The 16,475-nt window shown below is 42.0% G+C and overlaps 1 protein-coding gene across 8 annotated transcripts in view; it reads right to left on the bottom strand.

Moving 5' to 3' along the window:
* Positions 1-16,475, bottom strand: part of ITSN1 (intersectin 1) — a 237,227-nt gene that overhangs the window by 63,839 nt on the left and 156,913 nt on the right. For 5 of the 8 annotated variants that reach the window (XM_081572905.1, XM_081572901.1, XM_081572900.1 and 2 more), the window contains 5 exons: positions 14,680-14,927; positions 12,787-12,946; positions 8,879-9,084; positions 7,559-7,641; positions 3,236-3,402 (listed from right to left, as the gene is read on the bottom strand). In XM_081572905.1, coding sequence (XP_081429031.1) covers positions 3,236-3,402; positions 7,559-7,641; positions 8,879-9,084; positions 12,787-12,946; positions 14,680-14,927 — 864 coding nt within the window. The remainder of the gene's footprint in view (positions 1-3,235; positions 3,403-7,558; positions 7,642-8,878; positions 9,085-12,786; positions 12,947-14,679; positions 14,928-16,475) is intronic. The other 3 variants (XM_081572902.1, XM_081572906.1, XM_081572907.1) reach the window with 1 other exon arrangement.

The following is a 16,475-nucleotide window of genomic DNA, read 5'->3' as shown; positions in this document are numbered from 1 at the left end:
CTGGGACAGGGGCCAGGCCGTAAGCTGTCGTTACAAAGTGCTTTATTCCAAATTAATTTTCACTCATGTGTCACTATCTTCCAGTAAATTAAGTATTCCAATTAAAACAGAACAAAATGACAGGCTTAATTAACTAAATGAGAGTAACTGTAAAATAAAAATATGTAATTTATCTACCAAGAACACAACTTCTCATTGTCCCTTTATTTATACTGAAATTCAATAACCATCTAGCAGGGACAGTTTGAATTAAAATGTTTACTCTGATTATGCTTTCTGTATTAACAAAGATATATAATACCCATCTCCCTTGGAATTTTCATAGGCTACGTATCAACATGAAGGCACACTAACGCTACAAAATTCCAAACAGCCAGTTACTTTCCCATTGCAGGCTTATAATATACTCTCTCTATTCCATAAAAAGAACAAAGCGATTGGCAACCCAGTGATGGAGTTCTAGCCACTTTAATGTGCTCCCTTTTAAATACCGCAGCCAGCACTTAAGCTGAGACAGACTCAGATGGCCACGTTTGGTTCTGGCATTTCTCAAGAATGCAGTAGAAAAGCTGATTCAGGCGACATGCCCCAGCCCTGCTCACGCAGAGAAGGGAAGTAGGCTTAGGACAAACTCCTCTCTGCATCCACGGGTCAATTCCGGCATCTGAGGCTCAGTCTGGTTTTTAAGTTTGGCAGGATATTGCCTTATGCACTGAACTCTATGTCCAAGTAGGATGAAAGATTTTTTTCGGTTTTTTCATTATTATGAAATAATGTAGCTAAATGTTTGCCCCAAAATCGTTAGCACTGCTAGTTCTTCGGTGGCTGCTAATTTAAGACGGCAGTTAAAAAAGCACTTTACAACTCAACTTACCTTTAGAAAATGTCACAGTGCGTTTTTCTAAACTTACTGACTTGTGATGGTTTGGGTAGAAAACTCAAGTTTATTAAAGGATAATACAAGTAATGGCTTTGGTGTTTAATTGATCTCAAAGATAAAGCCACTTTAAGAGTTTATGCATGGGAGCAGGAATTGAGTTTAGTTTATAATGTTTTCCCTCTGCTCTCCTAAAATATCATCTCCATGGTTCTTACTGGATCTAACTAACTGGTCTGGAGAAGAGTTGAATTTTCCCTCTCCAGGTCTTCAGAGGACAATGCAATGACTGTCTTACAGAAAAGAAGTAATTTCATTCCAGCTTCTGCCAAATTCTCCAAGGGGAAGCAGACTTATGCAAACCCCTCCGGGGGAATTTCAAGCTGCTCTCAAGACCAAAGCAAGGGAAAACAAAAAGCCCCCCCAAAACAACAATAATACGCCCTAAAAAAAGAAAAACAAAACAAAACTAAAACAAATAAAAATCTCAAGCAAATATAACTACTTCAGGGAATTGCAGGGAAGCAGAGAAGGCAATGGCAGCCCACTCCAGTACTCTTGCCTGGAAAATCCCATGTATGGAGGAGCCTGGTAGGCTGCAGTCCATGGGGTCATGAAGAGTCGGACAGGACTGAGCGACTTCACTTTCACTTTTCACTTTCATGCATTGGAGAAGGAAATGGCAACCCACTCCAGTGTTCTTGCCTGGAGAATCCCAGGGATGGCAGAGCCTGGTGGGCTGCCGTCTATGGGGTCACACAGAGTCGGACACGACTGAAGTGACTTAGCAGCAGCAGCAGAGAAGGCAAACTGAAGGTGGAATCACCACAGTTTATCACCAGGCCCAGCCTTGCTCCCCAAGCAGCTATGGGTCTGTTAAATGGCTACATTTATAACCTGAAATTCCCACTAACTTGAAATTTGCCACTAGGAGATGGGCTCCCATATGCCAGTAGGCCCGTGCCACTATCTCACTAATTCTGTATCATCTCAGGACTACATTTCATGCAAGTGAATTTTTAGGGCCCCATTAACAACAGTTGGGAGCCACTTCCAATTTGTAAGCACTGAAAATAAACTGAGTTTCTGCTCAATCTCTGATCAGGAGATACTAAGGCCTGGCCAAAGGCCTTAGTGAAATCTTGTGTCTTGCTATTGTGTAGGTAAAAATATAAATTCTAGCAGTAAACATCATTTATATACAAATTGTAAATTTATCCAACTAACTTTTTGAAATAATTCCAACGAATTGGAGCTGCTAGGAACAAGGATATCCAAAATTTATAGTTCTGAGTCCAACCTATAATAGATTTCCCCCTACTATATAGACGGGTGGCTTCCCTGATAGCTCAGTTGGTATAGAATCTGCCTGCAATGCAGAAAGATCCCAGTTCGATTCCTGGATCCGGAAGATCCCCTGGAGAATGGAAAGGCTACCCACTCCAGTATTCTGGCCTGGACAATTCCATGGACTGTATAGTCCAGGAAGTCGCAAAGAGCTGGACACGACTGAGCAACTTTCACTTTCATTTTTCATATAGACGGGATTTCATCAGTCTTGTATTTATGTGGGTATGTTTCCTAAAACTCTACAAATGTTATTAATGCATTTTTAACCTCTGGTAATATGATATTACAAAGCAGTTGTTTTTCTTCTGGTACTGTTCAGCTCAGTCATCTTCAGAAATGCTTAATCCTCATTATCACTTGTGTTTTTTCATTTTCTTCTGTCTTCCCTTCCCCTAGATATATCACTGTGTTTGTTACAGATTTCTAAGAACTCATTTATGACTAAGGATGTTAACCACCTGTTATGCAATGCAAATGAGATACCATATTTTATTGCTTTCGATTCACTATGGTGTTCTATATTTTGGCTGTGTATTCAAGTATAATCATGTTGTGTTTCATGAAAGATAAATAAATTCTAAAAACTCTCTACTGCCCAATATTCTGGGGCTAGCATCACCAAAATACATTTGTTTACATGGGGGAAATACTGCTGTGTATCTTTCTTGGGGTATCCCAGATCAGTGACCATGGAGACTTAATCAAGAATATTTACTCTAAATCCTAAGTCAGTTACATCCAGGAACAGAGAGGAATCCTGAACATTATCCCAGCTGATGTAGACCAGCCTCCACCGAGCCCCGGGGGGTTCTTTTGCTTCTGGAAAGCCAAGGCTGACCCTGCAACACCACTAGGCAAGTTCAAACAATGACACGTCACACTGTATTTGCCGTCACGTTCCAGACCTTAGCAAAACCCAATAACGATGTTCCACCAGCAAACCTCATGACTCCCTGAAAAGAGAATCACTGCACAGAAGGGAAGAGGAAACAGTTAATGTGGGTTTACCTCTGAATCTTTAAGCCTCACATAGTTAGAAGGGAAGACGCCGGACTTGTCGCCCACTGTTCCTGTCCACCAGTCACCATCTTTCTTGGTAACCAAAATCACATCCCCTTGCTGAAAGGTTAAATCTCCTTGCTCAGAACTCTCGTAAGTGTACATGGCAATAAATTCTGGTGGGGAGAAATATTGAGATACGAAGAGAGCTTGATTGTTTACAGAAATCCCAGACAACTTTGCAAAAGCAAGTTTATGAATAAAGGACATTAGGATAAGGTCCAGTCAAGAGAAAGCCTAGTCACAGATTAAAATACAGAGTTGCAGAAACCCCTGGGCTCCAAATTCACCAACCTGCACATAAAATTCAGTAATTGCAGCCAGGGAGACAATTCCTGTGAAGACCCAGCCCCAGAAACAACAACAACAGCAACAAAAACCCTGCATGTCCACCAATAACAGTACAGAGAGTGATCTCCAACTTAATGCCATGTTTTCTTTTTACGTGGCATTTTTATATTTATTTATTTTTTCTTCCGGATTTTTAAAAAAATAAAGTGCAGTTGATTTACAATGTTGTTAATTCGTGCTGTACAACACAGTGATTTGGTTATACATATATACACCTTTTTTAAAATGTTTACTTTGAATTAGCATTTACTGAGTGCCTAGGTTGTGCTGAGCACAGTGTTAGAGGCACTGACATGCAGGCTCTCGGTAAGCTCATCAAATATCTGTAATTCACTTTTTGAAAGTACCAAGTCACCATTTTAGAAAACTTTTAGATGTGGTATATCCTTTATGTAATTAAATAAGACGTTTTTCAAAGTGCCTCGGTGAAAACCTAAGTCCTTTTGTGCCATATTACACAGATGGCAGAAGCTGTTAGAACACACAATTTTAAATATATATTATTTAGCTAAAAATGGACATCTACTTGTCATTCAAATAGGAACAGGTAAAATGGGCTGCTGATAAAAGTAGTATCTACCCAATCCCAGAAAATAATCATGCCTTTCTGAACAAGAGGAAAAGACAAATCACAGTTTCTTACATGTTATTATTCATGTAATTTAGTCTTAAAGGATCAGAATTAAAGTTCTTTACTGTCTTGAAGGTGAAGGCTATGCATTCCAGAGGAAATTTTTCTTCTATAAATCCCTGATTTCACTAAGGCTTAGAAACCAAGTCATAATCTCAGACTTCACACAAAATTCTAGACACTATACTATGTACAGAATAAAAGATTTCTAGAAAGATGAACATACATGTCCTGTTTCCACTTTTTCTCCATTTTATCCCAGGCTTTTGTATATTTTTTAAAAAGCAATTAAAAAGCAACAAAGTTTACCCAAAATGTTTGTTTTATGATAGATGGTGTGTTTCTAAATTTCTTATGATAGTCCTTAAATGCAGAGCTTAATGTCAATTAATAGGCAGAGATTTAGTCTGGAGGACTCCACCGGCTAATTCTAAGAGCCTTTGCAGGAGGCACTAATGGAAACTAAAATAAACACTAGCAAACACAAACTATCCTGATGCTTATGCTAATGTGGGCAGCTCTCCAAGGGGCCACTTCAACCTCAGCTGAGGCCAGCAGACCCCCGACATACAAGGTCATCCAAATGTGCTAGGGAGAACTGAAGCCTCTCTTTCCTTAGCCCTCCAGCACCGGTGACCCACACCTCCACCGTTAAAACTGGCAAAAGGATTTCCCGCACAAGGAAATCAAAGTCTGGCAGCTTGAATAAGGACATTGCTTTTTCATTAATATATTCCTTTTTCTGGTTTCTCAGTATTTTGACCCTTCCCTTTTTATTTTGTTCTGTTACTTGTTCCTTAGCTCATGTTTGGCCATTTAAGATTGGATCTTTGGCCATCAGTCCTTTTCCTAGTGATTCCGGCACTTAAAAGTCACTTTTTAAAAAATGGATCCAAATTTTGAAGTCACTTTTGAAAAACTTAGGAAACTTCAGAAGCATGAACTCTGGCTGAACTTCACACTGCAGTAGAAGATACCAAGGAGACTGGAAAGACTGTGGCTTTACAAGCCCTGTGTGTACACAGGCATCTGTGAGGACCTTCAGGATTCCATGAAAATGGGGAGACATGAGGACGGATATGGGGGGCTCCTCACCACTCAGACCCTCCTCATCAGACATGTAACACAGGGCACTGGCTATTCCCAAGCCCATATTTTAAAAGCTACCCAAACTGACCATCGATTTAATTTGGTTTCTGGTGGCTCAGCTGGTAAAGAATCTGCCTGCAATGCGGGAGACCTGGGTTCAATCCCTTGGTTGGGAAGATGCACTGGAGATGGGAAAGGCTACCCACTCCCATGGGTATTCCGGGTATTCCAGCCTGAAGAATTCCACAGACTATATAGTCCAAGGGGTCGCAAAGAGTCGGACACAACTAGTTGCCTGAATCACTGGTTACTTTCAATCTGATTGCATTTAATACAGTATTTATAAACCCTTTCCTAATATATGTAAGTGCCTTTTCCTAGAATATCAGATGCCATCGTCCTCCCACACCCTTCCAGAGAGCCAGCAATCTTTCCTAATATTTCTAATAGTGAAATCATTGTAAAATGGATGTAATAAATGAGATTAGACATATAACCCTCTGCTGTTGCCCAAGTTAAGGATGTGGGTGGTTCATCTGTGACCTACTTATTGAGGCCTCAAGCGTGGAGGCCTCTACATGCTTCAAAACAAAGTGACATTCACCAGCACTGTTGTCAGATGAGAAACTCACTGCTCTAAGTGGCTCCATCAATAATCTAGGAGCTGAAGCAAAAAAGGAAATACAAGTAGCAGACACTTCCTGACCTTTAAATTCTAAAAGCTTACACTATTGTCTCATGATTCCCATAATAATTTGCTACCTCAAGTGGTGATTATTACATTCCTTTTACAGATGAGAGAGTTGAGGCATGACTAAAATTATACGGTCATTAGGTGAGAAAGCCAGGATGCAAACTTTGGTACACCGCAGAGACTTAGCGGGTGTAACCCACTGAATCTGGGCAGGGGGTAAGGGAGGTACCATAATCTGCCTGTCACAATACTGACTACATGTGCTGTGTTTAAAAGATCTTTTGCCTTGTTCTCCTAACCATGGCTATAAAAAGTCATTAGGATGACAAAAATGTATGAAGAGAACTATCCTAATGATTGTTTTGGTGGTAATGGCAAAAACTGGATACAATAAAAATACTGGATTTATTTAGTGATGATGAAGTTTTTTATAGCTATACCTATAAACTAAAAAATTTTTTATACTTCTGAAATTTCTCCTGAAAAAGTAACTTGGTCACTATTTGAAACATCGTTAAACCTTAACCCTTGCTTTAATAATTCTATTTTTCATAAAGCAAAGTTTCTAAAGAATAGAAGTCTCATAATGGCAAACAAACTAAAGATTCTACAAGTATTCAAGGAAACAATGAAACACTACTACCAAACAGGTTAGACATCTGTTCTCAACAAACACTGTTTCGACTTTCAACACACAAAGCCTGTCTGACTCCAGTCATGCTCTCTCTTCAATTAGGACTCTGGTAATGGCTAGACCAGATGTAGGAAAGACCTGAGATTTCTCACCACTAGAGACTGAATTATGCAGGTTTTGTTCATTGTTAAACTTATGCCATATACTGGCATATATTGGGTAGGCCAAAAAGTTCATTCAGATTTTTCCATATGCTCTTAAAAAAACCCAAACAAACTTTTTGGCCAACTCAATATAATCCAAAAGATGATGTCACGAAGTAAAGATGGGGGAAACAAAGCAATTAATTACTTGTATAAGAAACACTCAAAATAAAATTTTTAGGCCTAAATAATCTGGTGTGGTTATTTCCATGGAACACAGAAATGACACTTCTGTTTCACCTGGGTACAAACGGCACTGAGACTACTGTGACAGCTTTATTGAACTGCCCAGTTATGGTCTTAAACCAAGATACTTACCTGTAAGTCAGAAAAATAGCAAGCATCACAAATAGGCTACAGAGATGCTCAGAGACCTTGATCCTTAGTGACTTTGATGGGCCTCTTTCAAGAGTCAAAGGACTTTTAATTGAACATCATCAAAACATTCGGTTTTTATGAGCAATATACTGATCGTATTTTGAAAAGTCCCTGTAAAGTACTGTGACTTTGTAAGGAGCTAAACCGCATTTTACCTTCAGGTTTAATATAATGAACATAAATTAAGACAGATTCTTTAAACATGAAACCCAACCTCGTTTTCAACGTTCACTGTTTATATTACATAATTGCCGCCATTATCTAAAGACCCTAATTTCACTCAGGTTCTCACCTTCTCCCGACACGGCTGGCTTGGCTGCTGGGGAAGCTACCCTCTTCAGACTTGCGGGACTTTCTGAGGAACCAGAATCCATGCTGGAAGAGGGGGGAAAGTATTTGAATTTTACTTTTCATCCTCAAAGAAAACAGTACCAATAACAATGATACTTTCTTTTTAAAACTGCTTAACATTTATAATTATTTAAAAAAAAAATATTTATTTGTCCAGGTTTTGGTTGTAGCATGTGGGATCTAGTTCCCTGACTAGGGATCACACCTGGGCCCCCTGCATCGGGAGTCTGGAGTCTTGGTCAATGGACCAACAAGGAAGTCCCTGCCTCACATTTAAAACATTGATAATCTACAGCTGAAACAGATGCGCTTTGCTAAGTCAAAACACATCACAAAGGGCCATGGCGGCCCCATTCTAAGCTCACATCCTTGTCTTTCAGCACTTTGCTTTGCTAGATACATAGCCAAAGCACTGGTCTATTTCAAAGTATGACAGACAAGTTCATTCAGTATTTTTGAAGAGCTTTTCTTCTTGAAGCTCTTAATTTATTTTGACCATCTATTTGGTTAGAACAATGAAACAATAACCTTCAGAGTAAGGTTCCACACCATAAGGTTCTTAACGAAAAAGATAATTCACTCTTCTAATAATTCCCCCAATTCTTTGGGCTTCCAAAGATTTGTGGATATCTGTCACAGTACTGAAAGTGAAGTGAAAGTGAAAGTCGCTCAGTTGTGTCCGATTCTTTGCGACCCCATGGACTATGCAGTCCATGGAATTCTCTAGGCCAGAATACTGGAGTGGGTAGCCTTTCCCTTCTCCAGGGAATCTTCCCAACCCAGGGATCAAACCCAGGTCTCCCACATTGCAGGCAGATTCTTTACCAGCTGAGCCACAAGGGAAGCCCAGGAATACTGGAGTGGGTAGCCTATCCCTTCTCCAGCGGATCTTCCTGACCCAGGAACCGAACTGGGGTCTCCTGCATTGCAGGCGGATTCTTTACCAACTGAGCTATACTAAGCATGATGAGGAACAGAATCTCCAACAAACCCACCAGACTGTCCCAGGTCTCAGGGTAGAATTCCCTCTTGCACAAGTCAATGAAAAGCAAGATGCAAGGCTTCTGAGTGAGGAGCAAATGACCATCATCTGCAAGAGGCTCTCTTCTATTGACACATACCCTAACTTCTGCTGTGAAAAGACCCAGAAGACGAAATGATCCAGCAACTCCTATCTATGAATCCTAACTAGTGCAAACAACGGTCAGTTCTGGGCTGAACATGGCATTCACCCAGTGGAAGCAGATGAACACAAACATACCTTGTCGATTTCCTTATGGGCCCTGAAATGAGTTTCACGTAGGACTTGGGGAACCAACCCTTCTGGCCTTGAACTTCTCCAAACCACCACATGTCTTGCTGCTCCAGTACGGTGATGACATCGTTTTTGTTAAAATTTAAATGGTTGTCTTTCTTGGCTCTCCAAGGATACAGGGCTTGCGCCTGTAGCCCCTCCACCTTTTCACCCTTGTGTGGAAGAACATAAAGGACCTCTTGTGACTTTGTGATCTGTTAATCAGTTCAGGTGATGCGAACACCGTCACCTCCCCTCCGATGGGTGCATGCGGTCGCATATGCAACCACAGAAGACACCCCCCTGCCTCCCCCCCCCCACCTTCCCTCCCCGCCCCCCCTCCACGCTGCAGTGCAGCATGGCTGCCACTTGCCCCCTGGTTCTCAATAGCTGTTTCCTTCCCAAAGTGGAGGTGAAAACCTGCCAGCCTGTTCACAAAGCCATCGCCGGGCCATCTAGAAGTCTCTATTTAAACAAGCGAGGAGATCATCTTTATTCTGTTGCACCTGGCTGAATGCCTTTTCTATTTTGGTTCTATTTTTAACTCTCAAGTTGCCCAGGGCAATCCCACTCCCGCCAGTTTCCAACTGGATCTGGATGTTTAGTGAAGGATTAATACTGGAGCAGAAACCTTCTGAAACCTCAGAAGGTAAGCCACTCATATCTTAGTTTAGGTGGACACAGGGAAACAAGTCTTGGGTTAGGTTGGGCTTGTCCTAGTTCCTTTTTAGAGAAACAGGGGCTGGGCAAGCATAAACCCTCTGTAATCCCCATGTACTATACAGCTATATGCAAACTCTGTATGAAGATGAATGCCATCTCTGCCTCCCCAGAATAATCCAGGTCAAAATACTTTATTAAGCAGAAAGCACAATAAAAATGGGCAGTAGGACATGACCAAGGAACTCATAATTAATGAAGAAGAAAGAGATACAAACAACTATGTCTACCACCAGGCAGAAGGAAATATGCTAAAAAGAGGTTGCAAATATTCACTGTGGGAACAGAGAAAAACGAGGGATGAAAGTTGCCTGCAGGCAACAGGGCGAGTTTCACAGAGGTGGCCGTGTTTGAGCCAGGCCTTGAAGGACAAGAAGGATTTTGATAGCTAGGGCTTCGGGGGGAGCAAACTCCAGGTGGAGGGCACGACCGTGAGATGCTTTCCTGCCACAGTTCGAGGAGGAGGAGCAGGATCCGGGGGTGCGTGTGGCCTAGTCTCATGGAGGGGTGCAATAGGAGATGAGGCTGGAAAAGGCAGGGGGAGGCATTTATTATCTTTTAAAAGACTATCACATAAAACTATCACAGTATCTTAAGACAATACTATTATAAAAAAATATGCCAACTTTCAATTATATATGTATTCATAAATGGACAAGAAAAAGGGATAAGGCCCAAAGACAGCTCATTCAGAACCCACCTGGACTTGCCTTCAGAAGATATTTATTTTCATAATGACATTTAACTATGATTATGCCTGATAAGCAGAGAGTTTATGATAGATCAAAGAGTTTCGGCTTTCATGCTGGCAACTTCCAAATCCTGGTCTCCGTGGGTTCTCGACTTCTGAGACCCATGACATCCCCATTTCCTTCCATCTCAACTGTCCATTTGGTCCAGTCTTCAGAACAGAGGAGGGTTCTCTGGATTGCAAACACCCCTAGGACCACTGCATCTCCACCTCCCGCTTCTCCGGTCGTGTTCACAGGGCACCTCCCGCCTGAGCCGGGGAGCTCATCGCTTCTGTGTCCCCTAATCCTCTCTGTCATTTGCATTTGGTCTCTGCCATTTCACCTGGGCCCTCGCTGGTATCTCATAACCTCTCACCCTGAGACATCTTCGCTGCACCTGCCCTGTCCCCATCTTCCCACATGGAGAGCCTGGAAGCAGGCAGAACACCGACTCCGGGTTCAGATCCCAAGTCTGTCCCTTACTAACTGTGTGACCTGAAACAACTGTTCAACTTCTCAGTTTCAGGCCTCTCAGTTCATTCCTCTCAACTGTCCAGTCTCTCAGTTGAGGCCTCAGTTTCTGCATCTCTAAAACACAGACACTTTCTTCAAGAAAATTTAATAAGCTCTATCTGCAGAGTTGCTATGAGAGTAATCATTATAACAGGAGTAGCTTATATTACTATCAGTTCTTCCAAACTATACAGTATTGCTGGAGAAAGCCAAGACAATGTGTGATGACAAGTCACAGACTCAGGTTAAATTCAGCCAAGTCACGTTTCATCCTTTGCTCAATTCCTCTTCTGCATGCCCTGCAGGCCCTGGGGGCCCCTCCTGAGAAAGCTGCCAGGAAGCACAACCTCAACTTCTTCCCCTGTTTTTCCAACCTCTCTTCACCCTTTCTCTCCCAGAAAAAAAAAAAAAAAGCAGCCTGTGTTTTCTCTGGCTTTAATGCTGTTTCCCCTTAGATGCTCGACTTTTAAGTCTCTTTTTCCACTGGCCACATGGCTGCTGCTTGTCCTTCTTCTATGCAGCTCCTTGTCGATCGTTTCAGCGAAGCTTTCCACTTTCCCACCTTTCCTTTTCTCTGTATCACTTTGCAATCTGGAGTATCCTCCTCTTTCTCGGATCACAAATAACGTCATCCTGCCTCTTTGCCTGGACTACCGCCTTTAATAATATAAGAACCACCACCATCCACTGTTGTCCTGGTCCTGCGCTCTCCTCCTCCACCGGACTCACCACCCTGAGCGTGACATGTGTGCTACCTGCCGAGCCGGACAGATGCAAAGGCAAAGAGCACAGCTCCTGTCCAGAGCCGCCCGTCTTTCCAGGTCAGAGAAGACACACCCTGCGTGCAGCTTCCCTCCTGCCCCTGCACTCTCGCTCCTCTGAAGCGCTCACTTCATTTCCTTAGATCTGATCTGTGTTCCCATTCCCCAGACAGGAAGGCCTGACTGTCTCACTCCCCCCTGGCAATCAACACGTCTAAAACCCAACTCCTTCCTCTCACTAAAAGTCAATTTCTCTTTCTGCCTGACTTGTTCCCCCTTAAGGTCAAATCTCTCCTCCATCTTTTCCTTTCCTACTCCCACAGGCGTTGGGGTTCCACCCCTTTTAACTGTTGTCACTTCCCCCTACGTCCCCACGTCGAATCTTTCTGCATACCTCCACGTGAGTCTTCCCAGAGCCTGTGTTCAAGCTGCTTGTTCCCAGAGCAGAAACTGTCCTTGACCCCCAAATGCCTGCCAGATGGGCAATTTCTCTGCTTGATTACTTATAGAAATGTCATTTCTTTTATCACGTTAAGTAGAAATATTATCCTTTCAGCAATTACTTTCTTAATGAGGCACTTAAGAGCTTCCCATTTAATCTGCAGTCAGTCTCTCTTCTCTGATAAATACTCAGTGGTCTAGCCACCTGGATGGACTCCATGACTTTCCCGAATCCCACTCTGGCCTCCTAACGAAAGCCTCTCTCCTCTGGGCAGTTTCTGTCTGCATGCCAGCCCTCTCCACTTTCTAATCAGCTCTTACCCACTGTTCGAGATGGAGTTCAAATGCCATGTCATCAATGAAGCTTCCTTGAACAATCCAGGAGGGAATCCAGTTTACCCTCCTCTGAATAGTCACAACTCCCTCAACTGGGAAAACGTGAACTGGATCCTCGCCTGCCAGCCAACCCAGATGCATATAATGAGGCTTACATTTTTTTTTTTTTTGCCACACTACATGGCTTGTGGGATCTTCGTTCCCCGACTGGGCATCGAACACAAGCCCTCTGCAGTGAAACTGGAGTCCTAACCACTGGACTGCCAGGGAATTCCCAAGGCTTACTCCCAAATGACAATGACGACAAGCATTGGCTGAATCTTTCTGTCTCATACAGCACGCGAGGGCCTCCTGCTCCCAGCGACACTGTTACCTGGCCTAAAACAGGAGACGGAGATGAGCCCGTGGCTGTGGCTGGAGTGAAGGCCGATCTCTGCCTCAACTGCCCGGCGCTTGGCACGGTGAGGGAGGGCTGGGTTGCCCATGCGTCCCAGTTGTCAGTTTCCGGTTTCTCATTCGTGCTGGTGGGCCACCTGGAGGGGACGGCGCAACGCTGTGAGTGGTAGGGACTTACCTCCCACAGCAGACACACACCCGGGATGTGCGTGGGGCTAGTTCAAGAGCAAGGAGGGGGGAAGCGCGCCGGACTTGGGTTTGGGTCCGAGCCTCACATACTAGCAATGGGTCTCAGGCAAATGACAGTAGTTTCTCTGAATTTTGATTTCCTTGTTGATCAAATGGGAACAGTATTGCGCAGGGTGACATGAAATCCTACGTAGGGAAATAACTTGAAGGGAAGTAACTTGAAGGCACCAGAGAAATACCCTCATGTGATCATTATCTTCATTTACAACAACAATGCTAAATCAGCAAAAAAGGAGTTTCACGTCACATAGGAAATCCTGCCAGGCTGGCAGCTGGTGCCTCATAATACCATCTCTCTGTCCCAGCACCACACAGCAGGCACCAGGCCACAAGCCTGGACACCCTGGTAACCCTACAGGTAGTATCCTTAGAGCAACCTGTTGGGCGCAGCTCGGGAACAGTTTTAATTTTGTGATTTTATAATTGCAAATAAAACACATCTGTGCAAGTTGCTGACTGAAATGCAACGGGCTTTTTAGAATCTTTATGAGAGATAAACAAATTTGCAAATCAAAATATTTCCTTTGATAGATGGCAGGCACATCCTGATTCCGGGTTTAGAAATAAGATACCCAGGCATATATATATATATATATATATATACATATATGTGAATCACTTTGCTGTATACCTGAAACTAAAAATCAACTATATTTCAATTTTAAAAAAAGATCAAGAGAGAATTTCAACGTGGTTTCAGTCACGCTAATGGAACACTACTTTTTAGCAGAGATGAGACAGGGAGGACCTTCTTTAGCACTTTCAATCTTTTACGTGAAAATACAAGTATGAAAACTATTGCTGTTCATTGTATCTTTCCCTCTACTTTTTCCTGCTCTCGGTCATTACACGCCTTCTTTGCTCTATTTGATCCACTTTCTCCAGCATTATGCCTCAACTCCTTGCCTTCTATTTGTTTTTGCTGAAAGATGATTAGACTTTAAAACAAATTTAAAACATTTCTTACATCACTTTTTACTTGAAGGGCAGTGTAAAATACTTTTAGACCAACAGCACAGCTGGACCAATCCTATAAGTGGGAGCGTGGCAGCCCTCCATCTGTCCTTTCAAACCTCTGCTTACACACTGTTTTTAATGCCGTTTCCTGATGACCAAGGGCACAGCCCCAGTAGCTGCCAAGCACACACATCTCTCTGCCCTGCTGTCTGCTTATCCAGGACTGATAAAAGAGGAAAACCTCAGAGGAAACAGCCTTCTATCTTACTCAAAACCACATGACAAAATTCAATTTCTGTTTCTGTCCAGCAAAAAAAAAACCAGTGCTATTTCCATGCAGGAAATGACTCTAAATATTTGCTGACATAGGTATCAAGCAAATTATTAGGAAACTGTGTTTCTCCATTTCTTCCACAATAATGAAAGATACAGACAAATGAGTGAATGAAACAAGGGTAATAGGCTTTACTTTATCCTAGGGAAAAATCATTGTTGAGCCATGATATAATTAAATCCAGTTCAGAGAATACAATCCACAAATTGCCAAAAGACCAGTCAGAGAAGAGGCCATGAACAGTACTCAAGAGGTACAACCCAAGGACTGAAACAGCACTTAAAAGATCACTAATGTGGGATTTCCAAAATCATGGCATCCAACACGTACGTGGAGCTGAAGTCAGCCCAGTTGTTAGGGGTCTCGGAGGGCTCTGCGGGGGTTGCAGCCGAAGGGGCGGGGGTCTCACGCACAGCCACTTTGGGTGTAGGGGTGGAGGCCACCTCAGTCGCTGGTTTGACTGGGGCGGGAACCTCGTTTTCTGGGATTTTCTCTGCATAGTTTGCAGGGAACCATCCGGTCTTTCCTTTTAATTCTCCTCCAAGCCATCCCGGTTCTCCAGTTTGGCTTTCGTCCACCTGCGGGAAAGTCATAAAGTTTAATTTAAGTGGAACTAAATCAACCCCTAAAGACACTGAACACTCTTAACAGAACAAAGCCCGCACTTCTGACCCGGTCAGACCAACACACAGCACAGACCTTTCTTCTCCTTATTCTTAGTCTGAGAGCCTGGAAAAATGGTCTCTAAACATTAACTCTAAAGAAACAGTAGGTGCTATAATTCAAGTTCTTACTCTTTTGTGCCTGTTTATCTTTTTCTTTTTCTCCTAATAATAGCAGCTAGGATAAAGTGTCTGGAGTCTTACGAAGTCCCATAATTTAAATATTTTGAGTTACTCTGAATTATAAAGTGATGTGACAGACTTCATCACTCAGGAACTCAAGTAATTATTAAAAAATAATTTGACTTAGGTTTATTATTTAAAATGTAAAGCAAAGGGTACAATCAATAAAAATGTAGCCCTCTAAAAGTCTCTAATAACTAAGCAGTCCTTATTCAGCACACAGACAAGAGAGACAGAAAACACAGTCTTAGATGTTTCTACAGGCAATAAAACTGGCTGCTGTGTGTAGTCTTTTGAAAGTTCCACACATACATGAAGAGAAAATTAAAGAAATGATTATTTGGAGCAACGATTAATTTTATTAAAGTCCTATCGCTTTCTTTTGCATAAATTTTACTGTAACATTCACGAATGTGCACAGGAGAAGACAGGATTCTGCTCTTTAAAAATTTCAGAGGCACTTTATTACAACTGGGCTTTTAATGTTTGCATTTTATCTTAATTATGACTCAGAAGGATTAGTCAGAATCACCAGAATGACTCTAATACTTATCTTTCCAAGTTACCCTCACTATTTTTGAGCAACAGGAGATCAATTTGAAGATAATTACATTCCCTAGTAGAAAACTATTTTCATTACAATAAGTCAAATAAAATTCTGTCAGAGATCTTATTTTATCCCGTAAAACACTGCCTCAGGAGGTAATGCACTGAACACTTCATAGGACCTGAATATTGCTCTTTTGAAATCACAGAAATGAGTGCTAGGGTTTCAACAATGACTTTGGAAAAAAGTGGCAAAAAATCCAGTTTTCTAACCCATTCAAATATTCAGTAAAACAAAACAGAGGGAAGGGACATTTGTATACCTACAGCTAATTCATGTTGATGTTTGGCAGAAACCAAAGCAATATTGTAAAGCAATTATCCTTCAATTAAAAATAAACAAATTAAAAAAAACAGAAACAAAAAACACAAAATAAATAACTATGGAACCACATATTTATTTGTATTCTGTGTAGAGTAATATGGTATGATGTTTATTAGCTTATTTGAATTAAAAAAAGAAAAAAACAAAACCCTGGGATAGGCAGGGAGAAAGTAGACTTCACGGCTTACTGAATTATTTCTACATGTTGGTTATAAAATAATCTGTAGGAGAGCTTCCTTGCTGCTCTACTTCAGGGAAGCCTTACTGGCACGGGTAAAAGCAACTTTTAAAGCTGAGAATTCTCCAAAAGGGAGTTACCCAGAGATAAGGCGCAACACTGCTTCCAAAAG

The sequence above is a fragment of the Giraffa tippelskirchi genome, chromosome 2 (assembly GCF_054371585.1).
Source record: "Giraffa tippelskirchi isolate mGirTip1 chromosome 2, T2T-mGirTip1v1.2.pri, whole genome shotgun sequence".
NCBI lineage: Eukaryota > Metazoa > Chordata > Mammalia > Artiodactyla > Giraffidae > Giraffa > Giraffa tippelskirchi.
Note: the sequence above shows the minus strand (reverse complement) of the source record. Positions and strands in the feature narration are given on the sequence as shown.